Here is a 17,600-nt window from a genome sequence, read left to right on the forward strand (position 1 = left end):
TCTTTCCAAGACTTTTAGCATGAAAGGATGCTGAATTTTGTCAAATGCTTTTTCAGCATCCAATGAAATGACCATGTGGTGTTTTTTCTTTGAGTTTGTTTATGTAGGGGATTGCATTGATGGATTTCTGTATATTGAACCAACCCTGCATCCCTGGGATAAAGCCTACTTGATCATGGTGGATGATCATTTTTATGTGTTCTTGGATTCAGTTGGCAAGAATTTTATTGAGTATTTTTGCATCGATGTTCATAAGGGAAATTGGTCTGAAGTTCTCTTTCTTTGTTGGATCTTTGTGTGGTTTTGCTATCAGAGTAATTGTGGCTTCGTAGAAGGAATTGGGTAGTGTTCCTTCTGTTTCTATTTTGTGGAATAGTTTGAAGAGTATTGGTGTTAGGTCTTCTTTGAAGGTCTGATAGAATTCTGCACTGAAACCATCTGGTCCTGTGCTTTTTTTGGTTGAAAGACTTTCTATGACCCCTTCTACTTCTTTAGGGGTTATGAGACTGTTTAGATGATCTATTTGGTTCTGATTTAATTTTGGTATTTGGTATCTGTCTAGGAAATTGTCCATTTCCTCCAGATTCTCCAGTTGTGTTGAGTATAGGCTCTTGCAGTAGGATCTGATGATTCTTTGGATTTCCTCAGTTTCTGATGTTATATCTCCCTTTTCATTTCTAATTTTGTTAATTTGGATACTTTCTCTGTTCCCTTTAGTCAGTCTGGCTAAGGGTTTATCTATCTTGTTGATTTTCTCAATGAACCAGCTCCTGGATTCCTTGATTCTTTGTATGGTTCTCTTTGTTTCCACTTGATTGATTTCAGCCCTGAGTGCCTCCAAAAAGAAAATGAAGAGAGCATACACTAGCAGCTTAACAACACACCTGAAAGCCCTGGAACAAAAAGAAGCCAATTCACCCAGGAGGAGTAGAAGACAGGAAATCATGAAACTCAGGGCCACAGACAAAAACCACCTTAGAGTAAAAGGCTGGAAGACAATTTTACAAGCCAATGGTCTCAGGAAATGAGCCTGAGTAGTCATTATAATATCAGATAAAATTGACTTTCAACCTAAAGTCATCAAAAAAGACACAGAAGGACACTTCTTGCTGGTCAAAGGAAAAATCCACCAAGAAGAACTTTCAACCCTGAGTATCTATGCACCAAATGCAAAGGCACCCTCATTCATAAAAGAAACTTTACTAAAGCTCAAAGCACACATTGCACCTACCACAATAATTGTGGGGGACTTCAACACTCCACTCTCCTCAATGGGCCGATCAGGAAAACAGAAACTAAACAGGGACACAGTAAAACTAACTGAAGCTTTGGACCAATTGGATTTGACTGATATTTATAGAACATTTCACCCTAAAGCAAAAGAATATATCTTTTTCTCAGCACCTCATGGTACCTTCTCCAAAATCAACCATATAAGGTCACAAGACAGACCTCAACAAATATAAGAAAATCGAACTGATTTAATTTTGGTATTTGGTATCTCTCAAGGAAATTGTCCATTTCCTCCAGATTCTCCAATTGTGTTGAGTACAGGCTCTTGTAGTAGGATCTGATGATTTTTTGGATTTCCTCAGTTTCCGTTGTTATATCTCCCTTTTCTCCAAATTCAAGGGCACCCTCTTTTGTAAAAGAAACTTTATTAAAACTCAAAGCACACATTGCACCTAACACAATAATTGTGGGTGACTTCAACACTGCACTTTCCTCAATGGACCGATCAGGAAAACAGAAACTAAACAGGGACACAATGAAACTAATTGAAGCTTTGGACCAATTAGATTTAACAGATATATATATATATAGAACATTCTATCCTAAAGCAAAAGAATATACCTTTTTCTCAGCACCTCATGGTACCTTCTCCAAAATTGACCATATAATTGGTCACAAGACAGACCTCAACAAATATAAGAAGATCGAACTAATCCCATGCCTCCTATCAGATCACTATGGAGTAAAAGTGGTCTTCAATAGCAACAAAAACAACAGAAAACCCACATACACGTGGAAACTGAACAATATTCTACTCAATGATACCTTGGTCAAGGAAGAAATAAGGAAAGAAATTAAAGACTTTTTAGAACACAATGAAAATGAAAACACAACATACCCAAATCTATGGGACACAATGAAAGCAGTGCTAAGAGGAAAACTCATAGCCCTGAGTGCCTCCAAAAAGAAAATGGAGAGAGCATACATTACCAGCTTAATGACACACCTGAAAGTCCTGGAACAAAAAGAAGCTATTTCATCCAGGAGGAGTAGAAGGCAGGAAATCATCAAACTCAGGGCCGAAATCAATCAAGTAGAAACAAAGAGAACCATACAAAGAATCAACAAAACCAGCAGCTGGTTCTTTGAGAAAATCAACATGATAGATAAACCCTTAGCCAGACTGACCAAAGGGCACAAAGAAAGTATCCAAATTAACAAACTTAGAAATGAAAAGGGAGATATAACAACGGAAATTGAGGAAATCCAAATTTCATTTACTTCTAGTTGTGATTTATGTTCCTTAGAACTCTAATGAGGACTTGGAAACTCATTCAACCTCGGCAGCTATGCACTTAGAAATATGGAGGAGCTCCCTATGTCTTTAAAGAGAGAGAATGCACTAATCTTAGGTCTTATGTTTTCAAAACCCACTGGTTGACTTGCATGGTAACAGAACATCTTTGTATCATCCCCAAGATATTTCCCAGAGTTTTTGCATCATAACGCAGAATGGGATGAATGTAGCCTCCTGTAGAAAAGGCTTTTAGGTTCTGTCTGCATGAATGTGGCTGGAGATTGAAAGAAAGCTGATGAAATCTGACAGAAGCGTGTCTCTCGAGGCTGATGGTAGGGGAAATGCTTTGCCCTTTGTATGTTAAATCACTGCCAGGCAGAGACCTAACATTTTTTGTGCTCTCAAACCAGCAGGAGGGGTAAATAACCTTTTTGGTAGCACAACACAGCACACAGTGACAGTATTAGATACATGAAAGAATGACACTCCTGGTTCACATTAGAAGTTGAACATGTTTTAAAATCAAAATTGAGAGTAAGGACTCAGATAAGGGAGAGAAATTCTGAGGGCATGAGTAGATATCTGGGTGTATGCTTAAGTGTTTGTGTCTTTACTTGTGTATGTTTAACCAGCTTGCATACATGTGAGTATACATGTATGTACATGTGTGTATGTACACACACACACACACACACAAACACACGTGTGTGTGTTTTCTTATATGCATACATATGCATATGTTTCTATGTATTAATGTGTGTTTATGTGTGTATGTGTGGGTGAATATGTATACTTGTGTTTAAGTTTGTCTGTGTGCATATGTAAGTATATGTATATGATGTGTGCATGTGTGTTTGGATATTTGTAAATGTGACTTTGCATGTATCCATGTATTTGTATGTCTGTGTTATATATGTTTGTGCTTTTGAATATATGAATATGTGCCTATGTACATATTTTTATGTACATGAAACTAGTACTTCATGTGTGCTTCTATGCACGTGGATGAAAGCATGTGAATATGTGCATGAATATGTGTTCAGTACTGTGATTTCCTATTCATGTGTTCATGTACTTATATATATGCATATATGAGTAAAGGCATGTACATATAAATGAGTGTGTGCATAGAAATGTACACATTTCTTTGGATATATATGTACCTCTCTGTGTTAAAATGAATGCATGCTCTTGGATATGTTTGGGGATAGGTGTATGGGTACATGTGTGTTCAAACTTGAACCTGCCTGTGTGTATTCATCTATGCACACACACACACACACACACACACACATATATATATATATATATATGTATATATATGTATATATATATATACATATACACACACAGTGTGGTGTATTATGTGCATGTCTGTGCATGTACATCAGTGTATACACATTTGGTGCCTGCATGCACAAACATGTGTGAATGTATGTGTGTGTTCATGTTGTTAGGTAACTGTGTATAAGGGTATATGGACATGCATGTGCACATGTATGTATGCCTTTCTATATGTGTGTATGTAGGCTTTGTTTGTCCATATATAGCACAGTCAGAAGTGTCTTTTCTAGAGGAGTTGGCCTTGAGTCAATCTTGGTGAGTAAGAATGGCCTGGTAAGGGCCATAGGAAACTTTCTCTAGAATTCAGACAACTAGTCAAAATACAGTTATGATTTTGCTTTCTGGGAGCAGAGCTAACATCACACTTCCAGTAATGTGAGAAAAGCATATGAACATACGTGATTCCTGCATGAGCAGAGCCATGGGTCTCATGCTTCAGCATCTGATTTGCATTTACCTGTAACTTCTGCCAAATAGGTAAAGGAATTATGTGTGTACTAAGCATCATGTCTGCAGTGAGAAAGTAAATGGGAAAAGAAGGACACATGTGAAGCTAGGACTGGCCCAGGATCAATTCAATGATGCCTGTCCTAGACTCCCTGCAGTATCTTTAACTACACAGCAATCAAGGTAGAGAGTTAGCAATATTTAAAGGAAAAAACCTCTACATGGAAGACTATGAAGAGAATGTGTAGGCTATGAGGCTGTCTCTTTTATGAGTGCCACTCACATTTCCCAGGCAACTGCCCCATGCCAGCCACTGTGTGAACCCTTTTCTCGTGGTGATTTGCTTTATTTCTCTCAACTGTTTAGAACAGCTTCCATAAGCTAGCAGGAGACATGTCTTACATCAGACCTTCTAGTAGCACACAGGGATTGAAGTCTTCACTTTCTTACTTACTAGAGCAGAGACAGTTTGCCCACAGTTACCATTAACAACTGAATAGCAAGTGCTAAGGTCAGTTCTAACAACAAAACACTTCTTTCCTTTAAATAAACATACTAAAATTTGAAATCCCTTACCCACTTAAAAAAAAAAGGGTGGGTCTTTCCCTCATTTCATTCTAGAACTTCTGTTCCCTTACCAGGCATGTGGTATTGTTGGTTTATTGATTGTATGGTCACTTTAACTCTGCCATCAGTGGTACAAGTGTTAAAGATTGAAAAAAATCTATATTGACTGCTAAGAATTCATTTCAGCTTTGTCCCATGAATACTTCAAATATCTGCCAGGTAATGCTGTTCCGTCTTCATGGGGATAGAATCAAGGAGCATTTTCATTTCTATGATACAAACTCTGGCTGGAAAGAAGCATTTGAAGGTTCTCCGGCCACCTGAAGACTCCCGTGAAGCTCTTTCATCCCTTGTCTCAGCCAACACCTGCGAACACACAAAATTGACTGTTTCTTCGCAAACTAGTCAATGACAGATGAGATAGGGATTTGAGTAGACTCCCAAACAAACTAGAAGCCAATTTAATACAATCCTCTCAAAACAAGCTGTTATTCATTGGATTCTACATAAAACACAGTCATGTCAAGATGTATTAAGAATGTAAGGAAAAAAGAACTGGAAAGAAAGTAGGCTGTTTGCTGTATTAACCAATAAATCAGACTGACACCGCCATTATTACTGAGTGCTCATTACCTGCTTGGCATTCACCAGTATCGTTCCCATGGCCATATCATCTGAGCCTAACAACAGTCTTATGACACAACAACCACAATCCTCACACCAATAATGAGAGAACTAGTATACACTCATCATGGAAAACATGATGAATCGCATGGACTAGGAAAGACAACAACGATGATGGATACTAAAGAAATTCAACACATGAAATCTCTGGTTCAAAGGCAGAAGATTTCCATTAAACAGAATTTAATGAGTTCACACTCAATGATAGGCATTTTGTGTCTTATCTAGTTAGTCCTACCTAAAAATGGTATTTGTCTTTAAAGAATCAACATTGGTGGGAATACTGTGCCTTGCAAACCACAAGATAAAGAGAAAGATCCTATGATGGATATAGTAACCACTGACATAATCAGTCTCTCTCTCTCTCTCTCTCTCTCTCTCTCTCTCTCTCTCTCTCTCATCTCCCCTCTCTACCCTGCACCCCCCAAAAAACACACACACAGAGGGAAAATTAAAATGATTTATTAATATATAGATATTGAACTTAGTTTAGGAAAATGACTTGACTGATAATTATATAGAGAGTACAATCAATGTGATGATCTATCTCATATATGCTAAAGTTTTCTCATGGAAACGACTGTAAGGAAGTGGACACTGGTAATTGATATTGAGGCTGTGGAAGACAGTAGCTGCAGATGTCTGAAGAAGTTACATGTGTGCAGCTTTTACGTATTTCCCTTCAGCTTGGCTCAGCGAGGTGGGCCTTACTTGTGCCCCAAGTGTTTCCTGTGATACAGACCCTTATGTGCAAAATGATGTAGTACTCAAGGTGTTTCTAACGTAATTCATTCTGTAATACATTTGCATTTTCTTTTCTCCTCTACTTTATAATGTTTTGAGCATTAAAATACCTGCAAATTTTCTTTCATTTGTATTAAGAATTTCTTATGCTTATATAAAATATTTTGCTCAAATTTGCATAATGTGTAATGCTCATTTCCTCCCATCCAATTTCTCCCTTTTGTCCATAAAACAATATTTCTGTGAGTTATTTTTTAAGCTCATGGAGTCTATTTAGTATTGATGTAGTTATAGAATCATCTTCTGGAGCATAGGTAGGCTCTCAATGCTGCATCCTTGAAGAAAACTGACTCTCCCAGCAGTCATCCAGTGACAATCAGTTAGGATGAAATTTCACAACCATCTCCCTCATCCATACTGGCGTTTCATTTGGCTTGTGCTACTCATATGCATGAAGTCACAATGCCTGGGCGTTCTCATATGTAATGGCCTTGAATTTGCATGTTCAAAGCAAGCATTTGGGGCAAACTGACTGCACTAAATAAACAAGAGAGCACAACCTGAACAGTATATGAGCAAAGGCAACTCACCTGACTGATGGGGAAAGTTGTGTAGAAGGGACAACACTGAACATCTATCTGATCAGATGTAAGCAAGGCCTCAAGGGCAGGGCAGGAAGGCAGAGGCCATTTCAAGAGGAAGGGTTAAGCAGATACCAACACAGAGTGGGAAAAGGGTTATAATGAAGCCCTATGTTATCTTGTCATTGAATATTTATTTATACACTCTGTGATTAATTGACAAATAAAATTACACATGTTTGTTATCCACAGCATGTTTTGACAGGTCTGCTTTTTGGAATGGCTAAATCAAGCTAATTAAATTATATTACCTCACACATATCTTTTTTTGTGATGAGAAGCAAAACTGAGGATTTTCTGTCAACAATTTTTAAGTACAGAATACACGGCTATTAACTTCAGTCACCAAATCATAAAGAAAATGTGATTTCTTTGCTTCTGCTGTTATAATTCAGCTCCGGGTGGCAGAGCATGTGTCCGTCATGCTAGAAACCCAGCACCTGAGCCAGAGCAGGCACACAGTAGTATTTCAGTGAAATGGTATTCTTGAGATGGTCTTGCAAAATATGCCTCGCATACAGTAGATCTAAATATATATAACTGAATTTCTGGCATATGCTATCATGTGTCTCCTATGTCAGTAGTTTGACACCAGTAAATTGCTTCAAACTCTTTTTCTAATAAAGTACTATTAATGAAGACTCACATGTATAAATACATTGCTGTTTATTTTGCAATTGTCACTGAAGGTAATAACAGCAATCATGATACCATTTTGATGAATCACCAAATCTGAAAATTGTGTTTTCTCAATGGCTATGATCTGTGTTCCTCGCCAAAGCCCTGTATTTCCTCTACTATCTTTACATTTTTGAAGCATATTAAGACTGTCATAATTCCCAGAGCTGCAAGTCTGTTGTTAGCCTTGCAGCTATTCACAGCTTGCTTCAAAACATCCCAAGCTTGTCTTCAAATAAACTGGCTGTAAAACTTTGACAAAGCAACTGGCAACTTTATCATGTTGTAGAGATGTTTCTTCCAAATTCTCTGCTGGAGGTGGGAAGGGAGCTTTAGCACTCAAGAAGCTACAGGTTTTGAAGATGCCCAAGAGACTCAGATAATTAGGCGATCCATACAGCCATTCCCAAAATTACATAGGGAGCAAACAATTGTTGGGGAAAGAGATGTTCCCTTAGGTGGATCTGTAAGCAGTACAGGAAGCTGGACAGGATATGTGAGCCACCGTGCATGCTAGAGTGGGCTTTCCAAAAATGTTGCTATAGGTACTCCAAGAAATTGTCTGACTTACAAAGGCAGACCTGGGTGGAATCTTTTATTTGAACTGTCCTTGGTATCCTATTGAATAAATTGTGAATAAATGTTAGGTCACATCCCCCCCTCAGGGTGTATAGAAAACAGCATATCAATTCTATGACAATTTTTCCTTTCCTGGAGAAACACAAAGCTTTGATTAAAATGACATTTCCATGTGATCAGTGGGAGATTACTGAGCTTCCGTTAAAGACAGATTGAACACTGTAAGTTTTCCAAATTCTAAACATATCAAAAACAAGAAGGCAACTAATAGTGCTATGCTAATTTCTGGAGTAGTGAAGACATCTCATGGTATGTCCCCATATCTTTCTGTAACTATTAAAACTAGGAAAGAAGAAATGCAGAGTATATCCCACTGAGCTTTTCCTGGTATTGAGCTATCACTAAACCTGTGCATTGCAGTCACACATACTCTTAGGTATATTTCTGTCTGCTTAGGCAGGAAAACCATGGATTCTTATAGATATACAATCCTAAATACCACATATGTCTTTAAGTACAAAATATCTGAAAGTGTCTACAGAAGAAACATTTTCCCAAGATCCCTTCCATGACAAGCTAACATGGCGTAAGGTAAGTACTGTCAGCAGAGACTCTACTGGCTCATTAATTTCTAGGGTCCTGAGAGTTCTCCTCTTCTCATTACTAGTTTTATCCCCATCTTATGAGATAGGAGCTGCTATTATCTTTATTTTAGAGTAGAAAAACTGAAAGATGGAGAAATCCCATATAGCAATAGGTGCCAAAGCTGAGTTTTCAAAGTTTATTTAGATTGGTGCTACATATAATAAGGTGGATATTCTAAGGTTGTTTGTGTTCATCCCCAAGAGTTAAACCACTTTGGACAACATGAAGGAAATCTTTTTCTTTACTAGACAGAAGATCAGATAGCTAAGGTTAGATTAAGCTGCAGAGAGAACAGTTTCTGGGAAGGGACTTTAGCTCTGTGTACATGGACATTTACTCTCTAAGGAAAGGGGCTAACCATAGTTTCTAACTCATTTCTTTGACTAAGTTAATTAGGTAGTTATGAGAAACTGGTATAAACTATCCAAAGGTAAAAAGAGTAGTGCATTATATGATAAGAATCATGTGAACTAAAGACCAACATGACATTAAAAGTGTTGCAAATTATGTTGCTAAAGCATGTGCTAAATAACATCAAAATGAAATGCTAGCAACTCCTTTATGCTAGGGTGTCCACACCTTGTTTTGTTTACTGAAATTTCATGGGTTTGATCTCTTTAGATCTGCATATGTGGAATGAGTATAGCCTGAAAATTCTTATAGATAAGCCTTCTTACTGTTTATATAACATTTTTTTCAGGACTATAGATGGAACCCAGAACCTTGAGCTAGGTGCAAAGGTCTCATGGTTTTTTTTTAACAGAAATACCCAAATGTTGGTTATATCTGATGAAAAAAATATATATCTGTGGAATAGCTCTGTGACCATGGCATATAATAGAGAAAAGTGGTATGAAGTAACTGAGTATTATCTGTTATATATTTATGTAGTAGTATCTTATACTTTTTTCTTTTTCTTTTGTTTTTTTGAGACAGTGTTTCTCTGTGTAGCCTTGACTGTCCTGGAACTCATCCTGTAGATCAGGCTGGCCTCAAACTCAGAAATCCACCTGCCTCTGCCTCCCAAGTGCTGAGATAAAAGCAGTATACCACCACTACCCAGCTTCTTTACTTTCCGATTAGGTAGAGAATGTTGCCACCAGAAAGGATCTAACTTCATGGAACCTATAATAGAGATAGAGACAGTATAAAGTCAAAGGAGTAAAATTATAATTTTAAGCAGAGACTGATTCTATACAGGAAAATGACTTTGGAGAAGGTATAAGTAAGAATACAATGGGTAAGAACATTCTGGGAAGAACATCTAAAGAGGAAATGGAGAAAAAGGCTGGGCAGAAACAAACAAACTTTTATGCAAAGAACTTGAACAAAGATTCCATAGTTGAATGAACAAGGTCTATGTGAGCTGTGAAAGACATTCCACAATGGCAGATAGTTAGGAAATTGAAACTCACAGAAGAATTGGGAAATAGAAATGAAATTCATCTGAAAAAGCAGTCAAGTACAATTCATGTAGAATCATGTAGACACCTAATGGAGTCTAACATGAAAGTAGAGGTCGTGGTCCACCATGATCCAATTCATTGCCGAGAACCTAGAGGTTGCACTGATGCAAAAGGCAAAGCTCACCAGCTTCTCGGTCTAACCTAGCCTTTAGAACCCATGCATAAGTCAAACATATCTAATTTCTAAAGAGCTCTAGGTTATAGGAAGATACATCATAGTCATAAAAGCACTGGAACACAGAAATATGGTTGTGGCTCTACTCTTCCAGACTACATGGCTTTATATGCCCTTTGACAATCACCCTTTCACTCAGACAATGAATCAAACATTAGACAGTAAATGATTGCTTATTCTAGTCGAATACCCCAGAAAGCACAAAGCTATAGTAATGGGGTATGGGTACCATCCAAAGTATAAGTAGCATGAGGTAGGATAAGGTATTAGAATCCAATTATCAATTTATCAATAAGAGAGCAGTAGAAAAGCCATATCTAGATGCGTGTGTCTTGACTTTTATATTTTGAAAGCATATATAAGCCAAAAATGTCTTACTTTCTAGGAAAACTGAATCAGGGCTCTGTAAGTTTGGCAAGGGTGCACACTGTTACAAAAGTTATACAAAAGAATGATTCATGAACAGAAATAATTTTAAAATAAAGGTCTCAATCTCTGCACAGCAAATCATATACTAAACTTTTTGTTTTGAGGTTTAAAATAATAGGCAACTTTTACTCAAGATTACAAGATTCTTGTGATAATCTATAATTCATGTTTTTCTATCATTGTTACTAGAAGTAATTTAACTCTGATTAAAAGTCTACCATGAACATTATTCTGTAAGATCTCCCTACGCATAAGGACCTGCCCAATGTTAACTAACATAAACTTAAGCTCTGAAATAGACATGCAGCCAAGTTGTTTCCCTTTTTAGCAGAACGTCACTGGGTTGGCTATTTTTCTCCTAGCCTTATTATCTATGACACAGCTTTAAGTATTCACACACTGTCTGTGGTCATTGAATTTGTAATAGTGCCTTGTATGTTGTGTCTCCTAGCTCTACATACAAACTACCACGCTTACAATCTCCATGAACCTAAGTGCATCAGTGGCGCTGGGAATGCTATACATGCCGAAAGTGTACATCATCATTTTCCACCCTGAACTCAATGTCCAGAAACGGAAGCGAAGCTTCAAGGCCGTAGTCACAGCAGCCACCATGTCATCAAGGCTGTCACACAAACCCAGTGACAGGCCCAACGGTGAGGCAAAGACAGAACTCTGTGAAAATGTAGACCCAAACAGTAAGTAAGCCTCCTTTCATTTTTCTATCCTGCATCAGAAAACTGTAGAAAGTGGGATGTGTGTGTTGCTGCTCTTTGGAGTAAACTTGCCTTGCAAATGATTTGCCCTGATGAATGCTAATTTTTACTCTTTTGACTTTGATAAATATGCTACCATTTTCTTGGTAGACAGCTTTTCAGAGTTCTGCCTCTTCATTCTCCTGTCTCTTTGTCCTTTACTCCAGAAATATCCAGTGGGAATAAGCATGTCTATCTGGGCTTCGTTATCAGACCCTTCCCACTTGGGAAATGATTTCCTCTTAGGAGGACTGCTTCCTGCCAGAAAAACAACTTCCTCTTAGAGGAAAGCCATACCCAGTGAAGTAGAGCATTAGAAGTAACATTAAAAATTTTGGAGAACTTTAGATGCATTCCTTTCACTGAGATGTGAATGTTGAGAAAATTATTTCCAAAGCAAGTCTTTTAGAAATAGAAGCATAAAGTATTAGATAAAACTGTTAAACTTTCATTATGTATGTAGGCCCAAAGACTGTCATGCTAAATGAGCACACACTTGAGGAAAGTATCACCTAAGCCACTGAAGAAGAAAGCCACTTTGTGAAGGACAAAAACTGACAGCTATGATTCAGAACTGTTAGACTCAATTCAAAAGAGCCAGGTAATCTCCTGTGTTACCTGCAAAAGATGTTAAATCAAATGCGCACAGGACATCACATACATAACGCTACACTGACTTCGATGTTAGCTGCAAAAGATTCTTGATTATTAATTTTAGTAACAATGTGAGTATAGATTTTAGATGAAAATTACCAGTACTAGCATTTGCATTTCAGGAATATATTTGCCTATTCTTTATGTAATAAAAGATACATGCATTCATGGTGGTAATTTCTGTTTTTAAAGTAAAACAGATTTCACGTTTTCTACCAAGTCATACAAAACACTGATTTTTAAATTATGAACTGTTCTCAATATAGCTATACTTGCAAACAAACAGAGAAAAATTCAGTAGGCTGGAGGGCTTAGTTTTAATGACTACTATACAAGGATCTTGGCACATCCTCATTTATGAATGGATATACAAATATTAGGAAAGATTTTCAAAGTGTGGTTTCCACTCAGAATCTCAATAGGGGAGATTATATGGTGAGACTGGAGGAGGAAAAGGATTGTTCCAGCAAGAAAGGACAAGTAGAATAAAGTTGGAAGCTCTGCCGTATCTCTAGAGCAACTGGTTAATGTGAGATGGGAAGAGCACAGGAAGGCTCTGTGACCATCACAGTGATGGATCAAGTAGGTTTGAGTGGAGACATATCTGACATCAAATCCAAGCCTCTCCACTTAGCACCATGCGACTCTGAGAGCCATGAAGTTTTTCTAAAGCTCAGTATCTCTATGCGTACTTTAAAAGTAATATTACCTATACTGTAGATGTGTTATTAAATATTTGTCTAGCAAATTGCACATCTGCTGAATGCAAATGATGCCTATTCCTGAAGAGGCAAAGCATTCTTAGAAGCTCCCTTTGAAGTGATTTGGTAGATGTGATAGTAGAGTTAAAGGCAGACTAACTGCCCAGAGGTAGATGAGACTGATTCTCCAAAAGTAACACTCCCATGACCATATGTATGCCTATAGTTAGAACTGCATTCATACTGTTAACTTTTCCTTTATAGCACAGTTTCAGTAGCTGTTTACAATAGATATTTATCAAATTCCCATTTTCTGTAAACTTTATTCATTTTTGATTCCAATAATACTTTTAAATCATATATCTGCATCTATATTTATACAAGAATACAATTTTAACAAGATATTGACACAAAACAGTAAGCAAAACAGACAGAAGCCTCTCTATTGTATTTTTTAAATGAACAAATATGGACTCATAAATTCAGACAACTAATCATACAGTACCTAACAATTAATAACTTTTTACTGTAGCTAATTTTTAATGTTCATTTAAATCCTTATTGAGTCGTTGAGTAATTTTTAAAATGCAAATAGTAACATTAATACTAACATTGCTTCACCTACTTTTAAAATCCCTAATGCAAGTAATAACATTTTTGGTTCTGTTACTTGGTAATATAGATGATGATGATAATAATAATAATAATAATAATAAATAATAATAATAATAATGTTATGATGGTGGTGGTGGTTGTGGTGGTGTTTTGAGGGGAGCTGTCTTTGTGGAAATGTGCTATACTGTGAAATGTGTGGTTGCTTATTATATTGTAAGCAGTAATAACTAACCCTACATTTAGAGAAGGCTGCCCAGGTAGAGGCCTTGTCATACCAACTCCAAAATTCAATTATTCTAGTATCAAATGGAATCATTGTAATAAATCTACTAAATGCAGATCTAGTTACTAAATGCAGATCTGTTTTGCTTACTGTTTTGTGTCAATATCTTGTTAAAATTGTATTCTTGTATAAATATAGATGCAGATATATGATTTAAAAGTATTATTGGAATAAAAATGAATAAAGTTTACAGAAAATGGGAATTTGACAAATATCTATTGTAAACAGCTACTGAAACTGTGCTATACAGGAAAAGTTAACAGTATGAATGCAGTTCTAACTAGATCTGCATTTAGTAAATTGATAAATCTAAATAAAACTCATCGGACATCTGTCTTTTAGAAAAAATTGTTGATGATATGGTTGTTCTAGTATCTACAAAGAGTCATAACATATACTACAGAAGAAAAAAAAGAAAAAGAGGAAAGAAAAGAAAAAAGGGAAATGAGGAGAAAAGTACAATTAAATACAGTCTTTCTCGTACCTAGTATAAAAAATGTTTGAAATTCTTCAAGTGTTTAACACCACAAAGGATAACTAGATATTGGTGGAACCACAGGAGGAGATTCATGTACCTCCAAACATTGGGGTTTCTGATGACCCAGCCTTTGCAGAGCATTGAGAGAACCCATTCCTCCCAAGCCGTCTGACAGCACGTGTGTTCCTAACCTCCGTTGTCTACTATAGTCAGCATAAACGCTGGCATCTCGCAAGCCCACAATAGTACTGCTTTCCAAATGAGAGAAGAGATCTAGTTGCTATTTGACTTTAAGTAAATAACCAGCCATGACTATAGGTATATCACTGGACATCACAGGTCTGGAATTTTGGGCATATTAAAGGCAAATGCTTAATCCTGGTATGCCCAGTCTGAGTCATAGTGGAGACTGACTTCTGTCATATTAGCATTGGTACTTATCTGGAATAAATACAGCTTAAAGGAATGAAATAATTTGAGACAAAAAATTATAATATTGAAATGTTTCCCAAACTTCTAATGTAGAAAATGTGGCATTATAGACAGCAACTGCATTTGAACCTGTGGCCTGAAAGTCACAGAAATGCATATATATGCATGGGTATATATATATATATATATATATATATATATATATATATATTTGCATTAGGATTAGTAGTGCAAATTTAAGTCAATGAAAATATATAAGAATGATCTGATGCTATGAAATGTCATAATATAATTTAATGTTGAAAACCATGAATAGCTAAAATCATCTCCAGAATATAAATTTTGGCAATGGAGACACTGAAAATATGCATCTCTCCAGTGGGGAAATTTTTTTTAAGGTGGTAGAAGATATCTGAGAAGGTGGGCAAGTTCATAGAATGTATACTTCAATATAATTAATAGACCAGAAATGCTCTCCAATTCATCTTTGCTTGGAACACTTAGCGTGAATCTTTTCTCAGTCCGCGGTGTTTTCATCTTGAACGGCTCTGCTCCATCACTGCAGCTTGCCCTCTGGTGCATGACCGCTTCTACTCATCCACCTCCACACTGTACACGTCTACATGAAAATGAGCTTGCTTCTTGGCTTACAATGTGCAGACATTAAAACTGCCCTCTTCACTTCATGACTGTTTATGGATTGAAATTTTCCTCTCAAGTTGCTCCTTCATTTATAATTCTGATGGCTTGAAAGAAAAGCATCCTTTTGTTGGTATAAAGAGTCAACCTTGTCAAAAATTAATGTTATCTGTACACTGTACATATATTCCATATTCAATCTCAGGTCAGGTTTTGCCAGTGTCTATGTTCAGATTGAAAACATGCTCATTGTACATTAGGATGAGGCTCCAAGATCTTTACTTATACATAGGTAATTTCTGTCACAGGGATTCAGAAAAGCAAACATCATTTGTACACTCTAGCTATGTCCAAGATGCTGCTCCTCAGAATTTCTTCAAATTCTGCTTCTCTCACCTTCCTCCTGAATCTGGCCTCTCTCCCTCTACTTCCAAACGTGAACCTGTGTGTATACACATGGAAAACTGGAAGATGCCAAATAAATAGGAGGTCATGCTAGGGCTGTGGCCTATGACTATTATTATGGTCCTTTTCAGGCTGAATGGGTGATATTAATAGGTGGGCTACTTGACTTAATTGCCATGTGTGAATAAGATCTTGTGTATTCCTCATCTGGAATAATCACTCATCAGGTTCTATGTGAATTATGTTCTTATCTCATGCTTATATTGGGACAAGATTAAATTGCATAATGATGAGAGGTTATACCCTGGTTCTAAGATAACATCCATTTTCTAAGTTGATGTCCCTTGGGCTGAGAAATAGTGAAAAGTCTTGCAGGAATGCAGTGTATATGCTAGAAGTTCAATAGAAGCTAGTAATGCTAGGCATGTGGACAGCTAAGACTTCACCCCACTTATTAGATAAATGAGAGTTTATTGCTGATAAATGACCCTGAAAGAGAGAAGCTAGATATGTGATATACAACAGGTAAGATTTTGCCCATGAATATAGACTGTGAGGAAGACCATATTAGAATAAAAACATATAGCTCAGATATAAAATATAAAATAGGATACTTTCAACATAAATGTATTTTGATGTTGCTTTTCTTTCTTTAAATTTTTATTACTATTTGGCATCAACTATAAGGAAAACAAGAAAAATCATATGCTGGTCTCAAAGAAAGAAATTACATAAAATAAAAATGTCAATAGAAGGAAGTATTTGATTGACAAAAGAAACTGTAGGCTGCTGGAAAATGGATGCCAGCAACAAATTCTACATAAGGAATAATGCTTAGAGAGTCTGGAACACATTCCTGTGCTATGCTGATTTGTTAATGTTTCTTGTTTTGTTTTGCTTCTTCATCTGTTTGGATCTCTAACATCCTCAACATGGCGCTCTTTGTATTCATCCTTCTGAACTAACCAGGCAAGGCTGGTCAGCAAGAACGAATTAGGCTAAGGTAAAAGGGATGGCAGAAACCTAGGAGAAAGTGAGATAGATGAGTTATTTGTCGGCTGGTTCTGTCAACTGTACAAGCTGTGAAAGTATAACCCAGCTACCTTCAGTTCTCTAGAGGCACCAGAATTCCCATGTTCAGAGGTACCTGAATTGTGGTGAACGGGTCTACACCAGCCTATCATATCCACTGAAATAGTGGACAAAATGTCTGCGGGTCTTTAGCGCGGCCTCTTCTTCAACAACAACAACCAAAGCTGATATTAATAAAGAGAAATATTTGTCTGCACATTTATTTTATATATTCCTATATATTTACTTTTCCTGTAGACTGTATACCACCAGTAAGAAAGAGTGTACAAAAGTCCGTAACTTGGTACACTATCCCACCAACAGTATAGCTTTTGACTGCTTTCCAAAAGGTAAGAAAACAATCTCCTTTTCATTTGTTTGTGTGTTATTGTCTACACTAAGAATAGAAATGTTTTTTCCTGAACTCCAATCATGACAACATGAAATTTTATCTGTATAAAAAAAATAAGGTTTGAAAAATGATCTTTTTCATGAGCTGCATGACAGTTGCAGTTACCTGCCTGGTATCTGTGCTGGAGAACATGGTTATGGGTGTGGCAACTGGCCAGTCACCTTAGAGGATTGATGCTATTTAATCTGAATCAGAGTCTACTTTAAAATAATTGATGTTAAAAAGT

At 36.8% G+C, this 17,600-nt stretch overlaps 1 protein-coding gene across 1 annotated transcript in view; it reads left to right on the forward strand.

Annotated features, from left to right (window-relative positions):
- Grm7 (glutamate metabotropic receptor 7) overlaps positions 1-17,291 on the forward strand; it is an 897,218-nt gene extending 879,927 nt beyond the window's left edge. Inside the window, exons 9-10 of the mRNA XM_052174477.1 lie at positions 11,381-11,627; positions 17,221-17,291. Of these exons, the coding sequence (XP_052030437.1) occupies positions 11,381-11,627; positions 17,221-17,291 (318 nt within the window). The remainder of the gene's footprint in view (positions 1-11,380; positions 11,628-17,220) is intronic.
- The last annotated feature ends 309 nt before the right edge of the window (positions 17,292-17,600 follow it).

Source organism: Apodemus sylvaticus, chromosome 2, assembly GCF_947179515.1.
Source record: "Apodemus sylvaticus chromosome 2, mApoSyl1.1, whole genome shotgun sequence".
NCBI lineage: Eukaryota > Metazoa > Chordata > Mammalia > Rodentia > Muridae > Apodemus > Apodemus sylvaticus.